The following is a 19,957-nucleotide window of genomic DNA, read 5'->3' as shown; positions in this document are numbered from 1 at the left end:
GTTAAAGGATTTAGGGCCCGAATTGTTAGTTCTGTGATATTCAACTCTTTGACATGATGTTATACATTTATGATCAAATTAATTTGAATGTTTAAAAGCATGGATAGAATCGGAATTCAACGGAGATTTTTCAAGGGAAAACACTAACTTGTTTTGTTTCTAAAAAAAAAACACCCTTCTTTATATTATATAATTGGATACTATATTATATAATTGGATACTTTTTACAATATTTTAGTTACTTTAGGAATGATAACAAATTCTTTATTTAAATTTAAAATTCTATTTAAAGGTACATGTTAAGACAGCCATGATGTATATAAAATGTATTTAATTTAGGAGGATGCTAACTAAGGTGTAAGAACTTGACATGTATCTAATCCTTTTTGTCATTTTAAGGCAATAGAATATGTTTAAATCAATATTTGAGTTCATGTTTAGTGTGTAATATGATCAGGATTTTGCTCAAAAGAGTAAAAATAGATTCTGAGCATTTTGTTATTTTGTAGTTCCACAGATGACCTTGTGTTTGCTGGTCTGGCCAATGGTTTACTAGCAGTGTTTCCTGTGTCAGAAATCATAGCAGTATGTATATTGATGTATACATCAGTCCCAATACAACCTGTTACATTTATATACTGGAAACTGTGTAATCTAGTAAAAAAATGAAAGAATAAGTAAATCCAAGCCACTTACACTGTACATATAGAAAAATCCCTGGCTATTAAAGGTCAGATTCTTCTATATCAATAACAAATATAAATATATAAAGGCTTTGATCTATATACAAATTCCTCTGTACTACGGCTGTTAGTTTGGCTATATGCTTGACGTCAGAATGACTGATGTACACAGCTGGTAGTGTAAAAAAACTTTCACATTTAGTTGAAGCAATGTTTTACTTATAGAATTTCGATGTCTCTCCCACAACATTGTTTACCCATTACCCCATGTCTCGTAGTCCCTAATTCCTCCTCGTCCTGTCCCACTAATTAAATCATGGTTTTCCCTTGTGAGAACCTATTGTGTGGACTGATCATTCAACTGTGGCATTTTCTTTTTCAGGAGAAGAACGCTGTACCAATGTGTCTCCGAATCGGTGAGATACAGGAGCCTGTCCGCTGTATGGAAGTACAGTCCCACAAATGGTTACTATACGCCTCATGTGGGTCTCGGATTGCTGTGATTTGTACACGCCGGGGGATATCGATGGAGCTGATATTTGATACACTCAATCAGAGGTACAGATTTTACTTTCTACTGCATATTGAAATAAATAGAATCAAAAGTAAATAATTATTTTTGACATTTATATAACGAACATCAAGAGAGTCTCACCTACAATAAAAAATTCAGCATAAAGGTATGAAATGATTAATGACTGACATTCTCTCATTACATGGCTGCCTCTAATGGTGGAATAAGTACTGCTCCTACACTCAGTATTTAGGGAGAATGTCAGTATATTGTGACTGGAAGGGATGTCCTAATACATATTAGTTCAGAAGTATTTGTAATATGTTATACCATAAATGTCATGACTCAATCTAATTAAAATTTATATGGGTCATTCTCACTATGTTACATGAACATCTAACAACATCCCATAAGGGTTCTGATGTTCTGATGACCTTTGAGATGTGTGTATTTCAATTTCAGGGCGAATTGTCTTTTTGGCGATATCGTCGAAGCAAAGCATTTCGTCACAAATTGCATCTGAAGTAAACCATTTCGGTATAGGCTGTATAATGTATATAGCTATATGCTATGTGGGATGAAATAACTTGAAACGAATTGATAGATTATGCAAGCTATGCACTCTAGTCATGCCAATTAGGACATATAAAATTCACTTCCAAGATTCTGGAAGTAGACATTTGTTTGGCTAATCCAAAAGATCACCCTGACATGACCCCTAAGTGAGTGAGACAGTACAAAATAGCTTGGGGAATCACTAACTCTCACTCTGAGTGAGACAGTACAAAATAGCTTGGGGAATCATTCTGTCTCCCACTCAGAGTGAAACAGTACAAAATAGCTTGGGGAATCACTGACTCTCACCCAGAGTGAGACAGTACAAAATAGCTTGGGGAATCTCTGACTCTCACCCAGAGTGAGACAGTACAAAATAGCTTAGGGAATCTCTGACTCTCACCCAGAGTGAGACAGTACACAATAGCTTGGGGAATCACTGACTCTCACCCAGAGTGAGACAGTACAAAATAGCTTGGGGAATCATTCTGTCTCTCACTCAGAGTGAGACAGTACAAAACAGCTTGGGGAATCACTGACTCTCACCCAGAGTGAGACAGTACAAAATAGCTTAGGGAATCATTCTGTCTCTCACCGAGAGTGAGACAGTACAAAATAGCTTGGGGAATCATTCTGTCTCTCACCGAAAGTGCGATAGTAGCTCAACTTTGTACATGACATATCTGTAATCCCCCACCCTCCTATTACAATATATATATATTGTATCTGATATTTTCCTCCTCAGTAAGAAACCAAGCCCTCCAGTATACACTATGGCCCTGGGCACGTCCCTCCTGCTGTCCCACAAGGGACAACCCAATGTACAGATGTGGGAAATGGGACGTACGAGAGGTTCCAGTACCTCACCTAAACTCCGACATACCTTTAACATCGCCAGTATGTTTGAGTAAGTAACACAAAGGTGTAAAACAATGAAATATTTTCAGCATTGCTTCGCATGTTTGAGAGACTTGGACAAAGATTCATCTTACACTTTGGAGTTTGACCTCTTCAGTAACTTGAGACAATGTAATTATGTTGGGAGAGAGCTTAATAAGTTACATGAAGTTGTGCCCAAAATATGATCAAACCAACTAGGAAAATAGATAGGCTTGAAATGCTTTCAACCTCACAAACATCTTTGATTAAGATGGAGATAAACTCTGAATAATTTTCAACCTCATATCTACGTAAGGGACTATAACTGTACCAGAAAGATGTTCACACTTTATTGATATGTTTGGCAACTTAATACATATTCATGATGTTTAACAATATCCCTAAGGGCCATATTAAACCCTACATATAATCCCTAAATCCATTCCTTCCAGTCTGCCAGAAAAACAGGGTCGTGTGACCTCTTTGACCCTTGTACAAGACAATGGTATGGCTTGGGTTGGAACAGGTGGAGGACACATCATACTCATCGACCTCAAATCTATGGCAGGTGTGGCCATCACTCACAGATACTCCAGCGCCATCCGAAGTCTCATTTACCTCCGTCCCAAAGGTATGTATCTACGCTGAGTTCTTTTGTGGAGAGAAATAAATGGAGAACTCCGGTGTCTGTTAAAACAGTTTATCTCAAACTCAACATTAGATGACACCTGGGCAAAATATGAAATTTTTTAATTCAAAGTATAAGAAAAATAAAACAAGGTATTCCAGAATGGTTAGTCAAGTCCTGTTTATTCAAAGACACAGTTTAAGTCTATAGGTCCAACCCAAATAATGTTGCTCACTAGAAATCATTGCTTCACAATCAGTTGTAAAAGCATATACACATGGTAGCGTATTTAAATGTTCACATGATTTTTCATTTCTTAAAATTATCAGGAGATTTCAAGTGGTCAGCAGTTCTCAGTGGAGGGTTGGGGTTCATGGATAAACCAGGAGGTCAAGGGGTCAAAGGTGAGTTGGGAGGTCAAGTATTGTCCTTTACACTTTATCATTATGAGAGTTACATTGTGAGTTGATTGTTACATGATTGTATTACTGTAGGTTGTATGTTATTAACAGGTGAGAGTAGTGAATCTTTAACAGGTGAGAGTAGTGAATCTTTAACAGGTGAGAGTAGTGAATATTTAACAGGTGAGAGTAGTGAATCTTTAACAGGTGAGAGTAGTGAATATTTAACAGGTGAGAGTAGTGAATGTTTTACTAGCTTGTTATACCCCTGTGTAATAAAGATGTGGGGTATACTAGAGTCAGTGTTTATCCAGACAACTCCTCCTCCTCCGACAAGTTGTATCTAAATTGTTGAACTCCACATGTACCTGTAGTTAACACAAACTGGAGTTGTGTACCTGGTCTGTATTTCAGTATTATTATGACAGTTATGCCCCTTGACTGTGATGGTAGATAAAATCTTGTCTGGCCAACTCCTCATGCATTTGTTTGTCTGTAGTTAACACACACTGGAGTTGTGTACCTGTGCTAACTTATTTTATCTGTGTGTTTTCCTATGTCTATAAGAATATCTTCCACACAATTTTTCCAACAGTGTAAGAATCTTGTAAACACAGTTCCTCTAAGAGTGTTGATGTAGTCAGAATCTTGTTTAGAATATCTTCCAACTGTTTGTTTTTATGTAAACTTTTGAAACTTAATATGAAGCCTTGAGCCCAATCATTTGTTTATACACCAATAAGAAGTTGTACACTTGTACTTGATGTTTTCAGATCTGCTATTTTGCCCATCTGAACTAAAGATGGTTTGAGGCTGAATGGGAATCGGGGAGGAAAATAATAACCAGTCAGTTCGGATACAGTTCTTAGTTAGATTTTCTGGCTGTTTTACAGGGCAGAATTGATAAAACTTTTCAATAACTGATCAACAATGATTGTGTTCATCATAATACATTTTCTTATTTAAATTTCCAGATAATGAGTACAGCTGTTTGGCGGTGTGGGACCCTAACTATGATCAGACATTCCGACAGTTCCTCAAATACTTGGAGTCGAGGACAGAGAAGGAAACAAATGCGGACTTTTAATACAATATGTGTAGAGATGCTCACAAGTACATTGTCACAAGTACATTGTCACATGTACAGTGTCACAAGTACATTGTCACAAGTACATTGTCGAGTCTGGACAGATAAGGAAACAATAATGGACAGGTTTTAGTTTCCCCAGGCAGCTAATTATCTTAATTACAGACGACTTTGACAATATGTTGATATTTGTTTAATCAATATCTGTTTATTTTTCATTCAAACGTTTTATTGATTCTGATTTAAGCAGAATAACAAGTTACAAGTTCTATTAATGTATATAAGCCCTTTCCTCAGTAAATCTATTTCAATAACAGGACACCATGAATGGATATATTTTATAACCAAACCATAAAATGATGGAGTGGATAGATAGTAAGAAAGTACAGAAAGTGACAACTATAACAAAACAATTTCATAATAGTATGATAGTTTGTTATTAGATGTATTTCAATCTGACACGTCCTGTCTACTGTTTTAGTTTTTTCTTGGATATTTGACAAGTGCTGTCATATTGTTACCTAGTTCTAACATACCAAAGACATTTCTTTAAATACATGTAAATAAAAGTAATTGTCTGACATTTATGCTGGTAATTGCCCGGTATTGATGTGATTACCACCTCTTACCTTTATGTAATTGTCTTTGCCGTGTCTTCCACAAGTGATTCATCCCCAGTCACTTCGTTATGGGAAAAGTTCTATTTTGTATATATGGACAATTACAAATATTTATTGGTACCTAACGGTATGACTAAAAGGGCTTTGTACAATTTCCATCAATCTTTATATAGTTGGAACTCATTCCCTTTGAATCTTATGTATTATATCTGTTTATCTGCTATCGAGGGAAGAAGGTTTACCAATCGGTATAATGTTTGAATTCATTATATATCCAGAAACCATTATCTCCTCTGATATTTGATTAATTATCTCCCCTGATATTTAACTAATTATCTCCCCATATTTAACTAATTATCTCCCCTGATATTTAACTAATTATCTCCCCTGATATTTAACTGATTATCTCCCCTGATATTTAACTGATTATCTCCCCTGATATTTAACTAATTATCTCCCCTGATATTTAACTGATTATCTCCCCTGATATTTAACTAATTATCTCCCCTGATATTTAACTAATTATCTCCCCTGATATTTGATTAATTATCTCCCCTGATATTTAACTAATTATCTCCCCATATTTAACTAAGTATCTCCCCTGATATTTAACTAATTATCTCCCCTGATATTTAACTGATTATCTCCCCTGATATTTAACTAATTATCTACTCTGATATCTAACTTAAATATTTGCTCTGGACTGATGTCTGCCCTGACATCTAACTGATTATCTACCGTGGACCCTAATGTGTTCCCTGTTATTTAACTGATTACCTCCCCTGATATTTAACTAATTATCTCCCCTGACATATAACTGATTATCTACCGTGGACTAATGTCTTCCCTGTTATTTAACTGATTACCTCCCCTGTTATATGATTATCTTCCCTGTTATATGATTATCTCCCCTGTTATATGATTACCTCCCCTGTTATATGATTATCTCCCCTGTTATATGATTATCTTCCCTGTTATAATGTATTCTCTTATTTTACATGATGATCCTGTCTGATTTTTAACTGATTATCTCCCCCTTTTACATGACTATATTCCTGATATTTAACAAATTTTGTGTATATCCCATCAACTTATGCCTTTATATTTTATATTTTTGTATGCAATGTCTTTGAAATAAACTTATGCCTTGCCTGTTGTTTACATGATCAATTCCCCTGATATTTTAATAATCATCTCCTGTGGTCTAAGTTTTACATGATTATTCCCCCGGACATTTAGCTCATTATCTTCGCTTTTACGTGATTATTTCTTGATCTTACAGTTGATTTCCCCCTGCATGTTTACATGATTATGTCTTGCGAAGACGGAAGTGTTTATAACCTCTTGCCCTGACTTTTATATGACCTCCTCTCATGACTTTTGTATGACCTCTCCTGACCTTTATATGACCTCCTACCCTGACCTTTATATAAATTTCTTGACCTTTTTATGACCTCCTACACTGACATTTTGATGACCTTCTACCCTGACATTTAAATGACCTCCTACCCTGACCTTTTTATGACCTCCTACCTTGACCTTTTTATGACCTCCTACCCTAACCTTTAAATGACCTCCTTGACCTTTTTGTACAGTACAAGATTTGTCCCACAATTTTTAAATGATGACCTTAATTTATCACGTCATCCTTTAAATCTTTTTTTCACCTAAAGGGGAAAAAATATTGTGATATTTGAATATGGAGTTTTTAAGATTTTATTATGCTTTATCTTGATGGTGCTAATTAAGTAAATAATGTTACTTTACATGGTACACATGTATGGCTGATATTTATGGTATGTGTGTTGTTGTGTTACACAGGTACATGTCTCTGATTGTTTAATATAGACCTGGTAGATATATGGACTTCACTATCCCTCACCTCCCAGGTACTACAGAGTGATAGGCCTTTATTTCACCTTTTATATCTGTTTTCATATTTTGTAACTTTACTTTTGATTAAGATTCTTGCCAAAATTGGTCAGAGATTTGAACTTACATTTTGATGTCCTGGCTACAAGGTAACTAGGAGATAGTATGGTAGTAGAATAAAGAAATTTATAATTCTATATCGATTTCAGTGCTAATGTGTTATTATTTAGAGTTTGTGTTCATGTATATTTACCAGAATATGTTTATTATTGACAAGAATTTATATAAGAATGTATATTCATAAAATTCTATGAAAATTAATACTCGGTTATAATGTTTATTTACGAAAATGAGTATTCAGGAGATTGAGTAATTACGAGAGTGTGTATTAGAATGTATATTTAGGAGAACTGTTGTTTTTTAAAGATTAAATAGCCATTAGGATGGCTTTATGTATATTCTTGAGATACTTTATCCAAGTGCTCACCTTTTTGATTTCGTATTTTATTTAATTCTTCCAAGCAACTTTTTACAGGAAGGAAGTGAAGGACATGTTGAGTTTTCCCATTGAAATTGAAGTGAAGTTTCCTTAAATCCGTTGAGTTTTCCCATTGAAATTGAAGTGAAGTTTCCTTAAATCCGTTGAGTTTTCCCATTGAAATTGAAGTGAAGTTTCCTTAAATCCTGGAAAAAAAGTTTGTCTGTCTATGAAATGCTTTTTTATTGCAGCTCTTACATAATTAAGATATTACTGCCGTAGTATTAGCGTAAAGATTGTATGTCAAATGGGCTGGACATTTATACTGAGGTATACATTCCGGTTATTATGTTACTTATTTCAGCATTATTAAATAAATTTAAGTAAATAAAATAAAATTTTGTTATTATTGTCTTCCAACTAAGGAACATATAGCTGTATGGGTGTGGCTAAGTCAGGTAAGGAACATACAGCTGTATGGGTGTGGCTAAGTCAGGTAAGGAACATGCAGCTGTATGGGTGTGGCTAAGTCAGGTAAGGAACATGCAGCTGTATGGGTGTGGCTAAGTCAGGTAAGGAACATGCAGCTGTATGGGTGTGGCTAAGTCAGGTAAGGAACATACAGCTGTATGGGTGTGGCTAAGTCAGGTAAGGAACATACAGCTGTATGGGTGTGGCTAAGTCAGGTAAGGAACATACAGCTGTATGGGTGTGGCTAAGTCAGGTAAGGAACATACAGCTGTATGGGTGTGGCTAAGTCAGGTAAGGAACATACAGCTGTATGGGTGTGGCTAAGTCAGGTAAGGAACATACAGCTGTATGGGTGTGGCTAAGTCGGGTAAGGAACATACAGCTGTATGGGTGTGGCTAAGTCAGGTAAGGAACATACAGCTGTATGGGTGTGGCAGTTAAGGAACATACAGCTGTATGGGTGTGGCTAAGTCAGGTAAGGAACATGCAGCTGTATGGGTGTGGCTAAGTCAGGTAAGGAACATACAGCTGTATGGGTGTGGCAGGTAAGGAACATACAGCTGTATGGGTGTGGCTAAGTCAGGTAAGGAACATGCAGCTGTATGGGTGTGGCTAAGTCAGGTAAGGAACATACAGCTGTATGGGTGTGGCTAAGTCAGGTAAGGAACATACAGCTGTATGGGTGTGGCTAAGTCAGGTAAGGAACATACAGCTGTATGGGTGTGGCTAAGTCAGGTAAGGAACATATAGCTATACACAGGCGGTCGCTAACACAGGTTTGCTTAAGTCAGGCACGCCACCACCTGGTGCCTTCAAGTGTCCTTCCATGTAGACTTGTACTCATTGAGTAATTCTCAGTTGTTTGCAGAACTTTGTCATTTTTAGCTCACCTGCACGAAGGGCCATCCGTCCGGAAGGGCCGTCCGTCCCGCGTCAACTTTTCCATTTAAACAACTTCTTCTCAATAACCAAGAGGCCCAGAGACCTAATATTGGGTCTGTAGCATGCTGGGGAGAAGTGCTACCAAGTTTGTTCAAATGAATGACCTTGACCTTCATTCAAGGTTACATGGGTCAAATAGGCTAAAATCTTTTAAACAACTTCTTCTCAATAACCAAGAGTCCCAGGGAGATTATATTGGGTCTGTAGCATGCCGTGGTGAAGGGCTACTAATTTTGTTCAAATGAATAACCTCGACCTTCATTCAAGGTCACAGGGAGCTAGTAGGCTGAAATCTTGAAACGACTTCTCAATAATCAAGTGTCCCAGGGAGACGATATTGGGTATGTAGCATGCTGTGGTGAAGGGCTACCAAGTTTGTTCAATGAATGACCTTGACCTTTCAAGGTGAGAGAAGTCAAATAGGCTAAAATATTTCCATGACTGATTTCAATAACTGAAAGGTCTAAAGACCTTATATTTGACTTTTAGCGTTCTTGGATGAAGGCTAGCAAGTTTGTTCAAATGAATGAACTTGATCATAATTTACGTTTGAAAGAGTTATTTAAAAGACACCGTTTTCAAATATCTGCCAGACCCTGAGATCTTATATACGGTCTCTGATACACTTGTTCTTAATTATGTTTATGTATGGAAAGGATCACTGGATAACAGGTGAGTTATTCGGGCCCATTGGGCCTTGTTTGATTAACATATCTCTGACCAGTCGTGAACATCAGAGATGCCGGGCCTGGCCTAGATAAATGCTTTGATTCAAAAGTATTAACAAATATTTTATCTTTTAATTTAAAGATCGGGTTTTAGTAAACTTAATGGATACTTGGCGGTCAACAACATGATGTCATACAGGGTCACGTGGTAAAACATGTACGATACAATTACTTACTCTAGACCGGATTTATTGTCAAAGTATGAGTAAGACCCCAATAAACCTAATAACGGGAAGTGAAATATACATTGACGTTTAACCTAAATTACACTTTTAAACTATTTCCGCATTCTCTATAATCGGAGCAAGTTCACCACGGCACGGCCATAATTCCGCCCACTCTATATAAAACACTGACGGTGGTACCGGGGACACAGGAATCGGAGAAAATGAAGATGTTGCCAGCTCTGGTGGTCATCCTGTTAAATGCAATGTATGGTAGGTAAACCTTACTGTAATTTATATAGGTATATCATTTATATAGGTATATCGTATATATAGGTATATCATTTATACAGTTATATCATTTATATAGGTATATCATTTATATAGGTATATCATTTACATAGGTATATCATTTATACAGTTATATCATTTATATAGGTATATCCTTTATACAGGTATATCATTTATACAGGTATATCATGTATACAGTTATATCATTTATATAGGTATATCATTTATACAGGTATATCATTTATATAGGTATATCATTTATATAGGTATATCCTTTATACAGGTATATCATTTATACAGGTATATCGTAGTCCGTGACATACCGTTATGGGGTTGGTGTATGGTAAACGAAGTCTTGTATAAATGGTCTATTTCAATCCATATTTAATACAAACTATCATACTCCTCGCCAAATATATAGATTTTATTTATCATATCAAATGAAATGCTCTTTAATTATTATTTTGTCGTTTTTATATACTTTAAAGAAATAGAATTCAAAGTTAAAGATACAGGATTAATGAGATTTCCATTGTTAATCTTGAGGCTCTGTGTTTATTTGCTCTACATAATGATTACCGGGGAGTGTGCTTTTTACTAGTTGTAATATACAACTACCACCCACCCACCCACCCACCTCCCAATCCCCACCAATCCCCCAACCCCCTCCTCTCCAAAAAGTGCTATACACCCCAGGGTAGGTCTGAATACACTAGGCTATGCGTTAGGGTGTAATAAATTCCAGGTTCCCATGCTAACGTACACAAGAGGTAAAATTGTATCCCTAAGAAATGAGGAGACATAAAACAGGTCATAATTAACCTGACTGGACAACACGTGGATTTCTTTAGAAACAGTTAACAGTTTAAATGACGTCAGACGCTGTTAAAACTAGTCAGACCGATGCACGTCTAACGCCATTTTAACTGTTGTTTTTTCAAAGAAATCCACGTGTTGTCCAGTCATGTTTGTATAAGTGGACATTGATTAGCTAAATTGCCATTTGGTCGGTGTCGAGGGATTTTATTAGTTTATAACTTTTATTGATATCATTGGACAGTTCAGCAAATAAACGGGGACTTTAGAATGTGTTAGGATTGCTGACCTTTGACCTATCATGATCATTCTAGTTAATCGTTAGGGTAAAAAAACGCCTAAAACCGTTAACCCACAGAGACTTGGTCTCAAGATGCATTTATCGATCGTTGGTTGAGAATCTGTGTCGGGTCCCGGTGATAAAAAAAATGATGACGTCATTATACCGTCGGTCGAATCCCTGAAACGTCTCATCTGGTCCATTGGACAATAGGAAAGGCCCAAAGTATTGTAATTCGGGTCCCTATAATCCTCGACACGGGTCACTGTGAGTCTCGTCACGGGTCACTGTGAGTCTCGACACGGGTCACTGTGAGTCTCGACACGGGTCACTGTGAGTCTCGTCAGGGGTCACTGAGTCTCGACACGGGTCACTGTGAGTCTCGACACGGGTCACTGAGTCTCGACACGGGTCACTGTGAGCCTCGTCAGGGGTCACTGAGTCTCGACACGGGTCCCTGTTAGTCTCGACACGGGTCACTGAGTCTCGACACGGGTCACTGTGAGTCTCGGCACGGGTCACTGTGAGCCTTGTTAGGGGTCACTGAGTCTCGACACGGGTCCCTGTGAGCCTCGTCAGGGGCCACTGAGTCGCAACACGGGTCCCTGGGAGTCTCGACACGGGTCACTGAGTCTCGACACGGGTCATTGTGAGTTTCGACACGGGTCACTGTGAGTCTCGACTAGTGATGGGACATCGGTTGAAAATCTGTTTCGATTATCGGATCGCATCGGATAGGACAACCGATGTAGTCAACCGATTAATAATCGGTTAGATCACAAGTGTTTTGTTTCAGTTATTAATCATCATTTTGTTATGTAATGTGTATCAATAATTATCTTTTGTAAGTGTAATTATTCCTATTTCTTAGTTGATGGTGCACATGAATGTATGATTGAATGATAAAGACAGTTACAAGTTACAACTGTACTTTTGGTCAACAGCTATGACTTAAAAAATAGATATTAATGATCCAAGAAGAATGAAGTCCAGTAAAAGTATCTGGATTTCACAGATTTCTTTATAAAACATGAAATTGTCCATGATTATATACTTTTGTTAATAAAGTGACATTTTCATTTTCTACATGGTCTTTGTAACTTTTGTTCGTTGAATTCTAGATGCAAAAGTAGTAGAATACAATATGAGCAGGTACACATATAAAATCAAGAATTACAAAAGAGCAATGATGCGATGCCATAGAGCTTATATCCCATTGAATATGCATTGATGGATATTGCCATTATTTGCATTGGATATTTACATTGTAATTGTACCAGACTACCAGTGTTGTTTTTTTTTGTTTTTGTTTTTATTAATCATGCATGAAAATGCAATTACTAGCGCTTTTAATTTGTCTACCAATGGCCAAATAGTTGGGACTTCCAAAACTGACGAAGAAAGTTTCAGAAACCTATTTATTAGAAAAAATATTATAACTAGCAAAGTTTTATTCAACAGATTACAACTAAGTAACAACTAATTAACAAATCCACTTTCTTTGATTTAACAAAAATATAAATTGGAAACATAACTTAACAGTTCAGTGAATAAATGTTAATTTCAAATATTGTGGTAAACCATAAATTAATCTATTAATATTACAGTATGCAATTACAAAATATAAATAAAAATGTGCTTCTTTGTAGAATGTAGATTGTGTATTGCCTATTGCGAGATTATATAAGTATGCAGGGATTGAGCAATGTGGCTGGACTGTTTCCCTTATACCTAGCAGAAACATACCTCATTACTCAGCTAATATATATAAAATATGCTAAAACTTATCATTAAGAAACCAAATGATTCCTCCAGGGCTACTTATTATCGAAAATAATAAACAGATGGAGTCATTTTATAAGTCTTTCACTATCTAATACTATCAAATACCGAAATGTAGCTACTTGTATTTTTGTAACATTTCTTACAAGGCGGCAAACAGCGACCGTCATGTCAAGGTTTTTTCTAGAAGGACCCCATTCTTTTTTTTATTTTGCGGAATGCATATATATTCCATACTTTTGACTTTGCCTTTCCAACCCCGGGTGGTCGAATTATAAGCTCTGTATCAGTATCCGTTGAAGTGGCAATTGCAACGGAGTCGTCGACGACGAGGCAGCCGTCCGCCATCTTTATTCTAAGGTTATAACATTAGAGTGACTTCCCTTGATTCGGGCGCGTTCGATGATCGATTCTTGAAAAACGGAAATCGATGGTCGAAATCGAAGGGCATTCGATTCGTCAACCGATTATAATCGATGATCGGCACACCACTAGTCTCGACACGGGTCACTGTGAGCCTCGTCAGGGGTCACTGAGTCTCGACACGGGTCCCTGTGAGTCTCGATACGGGTCACTGAGTCTCGACACGGGTCACTGTGAGCCTCGACACGGGTCCCAATGAGTCTCGACACGGGTCACTGTGAACCTCGACACGGAACCCTGTGAGCCTCGACACGGGTCACTGTGAGCCTCTACACGGGTCCCAGTGAGTCTCGACTCGAGTCCCTGTGAACCTCGACACGGATCCCTGTGAGCCTCGACACGGGTCCCTGTGAGCCTCGACACGGGTTACCATGAGCCTCGACACGGGTCCCAGTGAGTCTCGACACGGGTCACTGTGAGCCTCGACACGTGTCACTGTGAGCCTCGACACGGGTCCCTGAGCCTCGACACGGGTCCCTGTGAGCCTCGACACGGGTCACTGTGAGCCTCGACACGGGTCCCAGTGAGTCTCGACTCGAGTCCCTGTGAACCTCGACACGGGTCACTGTGAGCCTCGACACAGGTCCCTGTGAGCCTCGACACGGGTTACTATGAGCCTCGACACGGGTCCCATTGAGTCTCGACACGGGTCACTGTGAGCCTCGACACGGGTCACTGATCATGAGCCTCGACACGGGTCCCTGTGAGCCTCGACACGACGGGGCCACGGTGGCCGAATGGTAAAGGTGTCCCGACACTTTAACACTAGCCCTCCACCTCTGGGTTGCGAGTTCGAAACCTACGTGGGGCAGTTGTCAGGTACTGACCGTAGGCCGGTGGTTTTTCTCCGGGTACTCCTGCTTTCCTCCACCACCAAAACCTGGCACGTCCTTAAATGACCCTGGCTGTTAATAGGACGTTAAACAAAAACAAACCAAAGCCTCGACACGGATCACTGTGAGCCTCGACACGGGTCCCAGTGAGTCTCGACACGGGTCCCTGTGAATCCCGACACGGGTCCCTGTGAACCTCGACTCGGGTCCCTGTGAACCTCGACACACCAGGAACACTCGGTACTACAGAAAGACTTAGTGATAGTATTTGTTTGTTTATACCTCGAACTATTGATTATACATACCCAAGTGTTACTCAAACATTCACTCCAGCTAAATAGGATCGAAATCAGTCTTATCTTTAGTGCTCGATGAATCAATTGTTCAATTAAATAACTTTATTACTTTTGGACTTGAGGTTAATCTGTCAAACAAAACCATGATACGGATGGCACGTGTGGTATACAATAAAAATCATTGGATGGAAAATTGTCATATATATTCATTATAAATCACAGCTACATAATGTACAAGTGTATGATGTTACATATAGTCATTGGTGTATCATATTGGAGTTATAATTACCTGTAGTTGTCCAATAAGTTATATGTAGCTGTCCAATAAGTTATATGTAGCTGTCCAATAAGTTATATGTAGCTGTCCAATAAGTTATATGTAGCTGTCCAATAAGTTATATGTAGCTGTCCAATTAGTTATATGTAGCTATCCAATAAGTTATATGTAGCTGTCCAATAAGTTATATGTAGCTGTCCAATAAGTTATATGTAGCTGTCCAATAAGTTACATGTAGCTGTCCAATAAGTTATATGTAGCTGTCCAATAAGTTATATGTAGCTGTCCAATAAGTTATATGTAGCTGTCCAATAAGTTACATGTAGCTGTCCAATAAGTTACATGTAGCTATCCAATAAGTTACATGTAGCTGTCCAATAAGTTATCTGTAGCTGTCCAATAAGTTATATGTAGCTGTCCAATAAGTTATATGTAGCTGTCCAATAAGTTATATGTAGCTGTCCAATAAGTTATATGTAGCTGTCCAATAAGTTATATGTAGCTGTCCAATAAGTTATATGTAGCTGTCCAATAAGTTATATGTAGCTGTCCAATAAGTTATATGTAGCTGTCCAATAAGTTATATGTAGCTGTCCAATAAGTTATATGTAGCTGTCCAATAAGTTACATGTAGCTGTCCAATAAGTTATATGTAGCTGTCCAATAAGTTACATGTAGCTGTCCAATAAGTTATATGTAGTTGTCCAATAAGTTACATGTAGCTGTCCAATAACTTATATGTAGCTGTCCAATAAGTTACATGTAGCTGTCCAATAAGTTACATGTAGCTATCCAATAAGTTATATGTAGCTATCCAATAAGTTATATGTAGCTGTCCAATAAGTTATATGTAGCTGTCCAATAAGTTATATGTAGCTGTCCAATAAGTTACATGTAGCTGTCCAATAAGTTATATGTAGTTGTCCAATAAGTTACATGTAGCTGTCCAATAACTTATATGTAGCTGTCCAATAAGTTACATGTAGCTGTCCAATAAGTTACATGTAGCTGTCCAATAAGTTATATGTAGCTGTCCAATAAGTTACATGTAGCTGTCCAATAAGTTATCTGTAGCTGTCCAATAAGTTATATGTAGCTGTCCAATAAGTTACATGTAGCTGTCCAATAAGTTATATGTAGCTGTCCAATAAGTTACATGTAGCTGTCCAATAAGTTATATGTAGCTGTCCAATAAGTTATATGTAGCTATCCAATAAGTTATATGTAGCTGTCCAATAAGTTATATGTAGCTATCCAATAAGTTATATGTAGCTGTCCAATAAGTTATATGTAGCTGTCCAATAAGTTACATGTAGCTGTCCAATAAGTTATATGTAGCTATCCAATAAGTTATATGTAGCTATCCAATAAGTTATATGTAGCTATCCAATAAGTTATATGTAGCTGTCCAATAAGTTATATGTAGCTGTCCAATAAGTTATCTGTAGCTGTCCAATAAGTTACATGTAGCTGTCCAATAAGTTATATGTAGCTATCCAATAAGTTATATGTAGCTGTCCAATAAGTTATCTGTAGCTGTCCAATAAGTTATATGTAGCTGTCCAATAAGTTATATGTAGCTGTCCAATAAGTTATATGTAGCTGTCCAATAAGTTATATGTAGCTGTCCAATAAGTTATATGTAGCTGTCCAATAAGTTACATGTAGCTGTCCAATACGTTACATGTAGCTATCCAATAAGTTACATGTAGCTGTCCAATAAGTTATATGTAGCTGTCCAATAAGTTATATGTAGCTGTCCAATAAGTTATATGTAGTTGTCCAATAAGTTATATGTAGCTATCCAATAAGTTATATGTAGCTGTCCAATAAGTTATATGTAGCTGTCCAATAAGTTATCTGTAGCTGTCCAATAAGTTATATGTAGCTGTCCAATAAGTTATATGTAGCTGTCCAATAAGTTATATGTAGCTGTCCAATAAGTTATATGTAGCTGTCCAATAAGTTACATGTAGCTGTCCAATACGTTACATGTAGCTATCCAATAAGTTACATGTAGCTGTCCAATAAGTTATATGTAGCTGTCCAATAAGTTATATGTAGCTGTCCAATAAGTTATATGTAGTTGTCCAATAAGTTATATGTAGCTGTCCAATAAGTTATATGTAGTTGTCCAATAAGTTATATGTAGCTATCCAATAAGTTACATGTAGCTATCCAATAAGTTATCTGTAGCTGTCCAATAAGTTATATTTAGCTGTCCAATACGTTACATATAGCTGTCCAATAAGTTATATGTAGCTGTCCAATACGTTACATATAGCTGTCCAATAAGTTACATGTAGCTATCCAATAAGTTATATGTAGCTGTCCAATAAGTTATATGTAGCTATCCAATAAGTTATATGTAGCTATCCAATAAGTTATATGTAGCTATCCAATAAGTTATATGTAGCTGTCCAATAAGTTATATGTAGCTGTCCAATACGTTACATATAGCTGTCCAATAAGTTACATGTAGCTATCCAATAAGTTATATTTAGCTGTCCAATAAGTTATATGTAGCTATCCAATAAGTTATATGTAGCTATCCAATAAGTTATATGTAGCTATCCAATAAGTTATATGTAGCTGTCCAATAAGTTATATGTAGCTGTCCAATAAGTTATATGTAGCTGCCCAATAAGTTATATGTAGCTGTCCAATAAGTTATATGTAGCTGTCCAATCTATTACATGTAGCTGTCCAATAAGTTATATGTAGCTGTCCAATAAGTTTTATGTAGCTATCCAATAAGTTATATGTAGCTGTCCAATAAGTTACATGTATCTGTCCAATAAGTTATATGTAGCTGTCCAATAAGTTATATGTAGCTATCCAATAAGTTATATGTAGCTGTCCAATAAGTTATATGTAGCTATCCAATAAGTTATATGTAGCTATCCAATAAGTTACATGTAGCTGTCCAATCAGTTACCTGTATCTGTCCAATAAGTTACTTGTAGCTGTCCAATAAGTTACATGTAGCTGTCCAATAAGTTACATGTAGCTGTCCAATAAGTTACATGTAGCTGTCCAATAAGTTATATGTAGCTGTCCAATAAGTTATATGTAGCTATCCAATAAGTTATATGTAGCTATCCAATAAGTTATATGTAGCTATCCAATAAGTTATATGTAGCTATCCAATAAGTTATATGTAGCTATCCAATAAGTTATATGTAGCTGTCCAATAAGTTATATGTAGCTGTCCAATAAGTTATATGTAGCTATCCAATAAGTTATATGTAGCTATCCAATAAGTTATATGTAGCTATCCAATAAGTTATATGTAGCTGTCCAATAAGTTATATGTAGCTGTCCAATACGTTACATGTAGCTATCCAATAAGTTATATGTAGCTATCCAATAAGTTATATGTAGCTATCCAATAAGTTATATGTAGCTGTCCAATCTATTACATGTAGCTGTCCAATACGTTACATGTAGCTGTCCAATAAGTTACATGTAGCTGTCCAATAAGTTACATGTAGCTGTCCAATAAGTTACATGTAGTTGTCCAATAAGTTACATGTAGCTGTCCAATACGTTACATGTAGCTGTCCAATAAGTTACATGTAGCTGTCAAATAAGTTACATGTAGCTGTCCAATAAATTACATGTAGCTGTCCAATACGTTACATGTAGCTGTCCAACAAGTTACATGTAGCTGTCCAATAAGTTATATTTAGCTGTCCAATAAGTCACATGCAGATGTCTGAAAAGATACACGTGACTGTCTTGAAATGACCCTGGCTGTTAATAGGACGTTAAACAAAAAACAAACAAACCAAACAATGACTGTCAAAAAGTTACATGGAGCTGTCCAATAAATTACCAGCTACCTGAAGTTATCCAAATCGCATGTGCCGTTCCCACTGCATGACTCTTATTCTCACTAATGTAAATAAACTCATTAACTTAAAATATTCCATCAGAAAGCATTAAAGAATTCAAGGGACACATCTGAGCTGAGGAACCTTCCTTTAGTTATGTTACAATGCTTTCATATGGAAATTTGAAGTTAAAGATCATGCTTAGATTAAAGATTTTGATAAAACTGGTCCCAGTGTCTGTTGAATGATATTATGTGCTACGCTAAGTCGTCCAGGAAAAGATAACTCGTCTATCCAGAAGTCAGTATGATGTACCGGTATAGATCGTGTTGTTTATCAAACCTAATTTTAACCTTGTCATGCTTATGATAAATGAATAATATTTTCTCCTTAGTGACGCCACTAACTTATCCCACGGTGGTGGAGGCAGAGCTCGGGAAAAGTTACGTTATGACCTTCACCTTTGACCCGATTATTAGTAGCCTGTCACAGTTCCATATAACTGACGTCACTACTTCAGCCGCATTGGTCATTGTTGATTATAATACGACATCGGTCAACCAAGATTGGGAAAGGCGAGCAAATGTCGAGAATAACATCGCAAATGGGAATGTGACGGTGACCTTGACCACTGTCCTGGTCGAAGATGAAGGCTGGTATCGTGTCACTATGGATACTGGTCATTCGGAACAATCAGGACGTTTTCCTATTGTTACATATGGTGAGTTGATGTAATATATATTAATGTTTTTACTTTGATAATAAATTCGTGCTTCATAGTTTTACTTTGTCCAGAGTTCATCATGAAAGTCTCTTAACTTAAATTTGTCCATCGGGAAGCATTTTAGTTTGATGGAAATAACCTGACATAAGGAAAGGGATAGAGTCATGAAACTGCAAATATGGTCATGGAAATAAGGGGGGGGGGGGGGGGGGGGGGGGGGGGGGGGGTGATGCAGGAGAAGAAATTACCGTATGTATGCCTAATTTCCCCACGGATGCGTGGAACATATCCGGCTGATGTTTATTTTATATTTGCTTATTTCAAAGAAACCTAGTTGTAAGATTAAGATTAACGACTGACTAAGTTATAAAAATTAC

The 19,957-nt window shown here is 37.1% G+C and overlaps 2 protein-coding genes across 9 annotated transcripts in view; both read left to right on the top strand.

The window, feature by feature from the left end:
• LOC117341478 (leucine-rich repeat serine/threonine-protein kinase 2-like) overlaps nt 1-8,110 on the top strand; it is an 80,591-nt gene extending 72,481 nt beyond the window's left edge. For 2 of the 3 annotated variants that reach the window (XM_033903346.1, XM_033903345.1), the window contains 6 exons: nt 510-585; nt 1,066-1,241; nt 2,498-2,659; nt 3,084-3,262; nt 3,589-3,663; nt 4,635-8,110. In XM_033903346.1, the coding sequence (XP_033759237.1) occupies nt 510-585; nt 1,066-1,241; nt 2,498-2,659; nt 3,084-3,262; nt 3,589-3,663; nt 4,635-4,747 (781 nt within the window). In that variant the 3' untranslated portion in view covers nt 4,748-8,110. The remainder of the gene's footprint in view (nt 1-509; nt 586-1,065; nt 1,242-2,497; nt 2,660-3,083; nt 3,263-3,588; nt 3,664-4,634) is intronic. The other variant, XM_033903347.1, reaches the window with a different exon arrangement.
• Nucleotides 8,111-10,180: 2,070 nt separating this feature from the next.
• The window catches only part of LOC117341480 (cell wall integrity and stress response component 3-like), a 66,591-nt gene continuing 56,814 nt past the window's right edge, over nt 10,181-19,957 (top strand). The window contains exons 1-2 of one of the 6 annotated variants that reach the window (XM_033903352.1): nt 10,181-10,295; nt 19,251-19,577. In XM_033903352.1, the coding sequence (XP_033759243.1) occupies nt 10,247-10,295; nt 19,251-19,577 (376 nt within the window). In that variant the 5' untranslated portion in view covers nt 10,181-10,246. The remainder of the gene's footprint in view (nt 10,296-19,250; nt 19,578-19,957) is intronic. The other 5 variants (XM_033903353.1, XM_033903348.1, XM_033903349.1 and 2 more) reach the window with 5 other exon arrangements.

This window comes from Pecten maximus, chromosome 13 (assembly GCF_902652985.1).
Source record: "Pecten maximus chromosome 13, xPecMax1.1, whole genome shotgun sequence".
NCBI lineage: Eukaryota > Metazoa > Mollusca > Bivalvia > Pectinida > Pectinidae > Pecten > Pecten maximus.
This window is presented reverse-complemented; position numbering and strand designations above follow the sequence as displayed.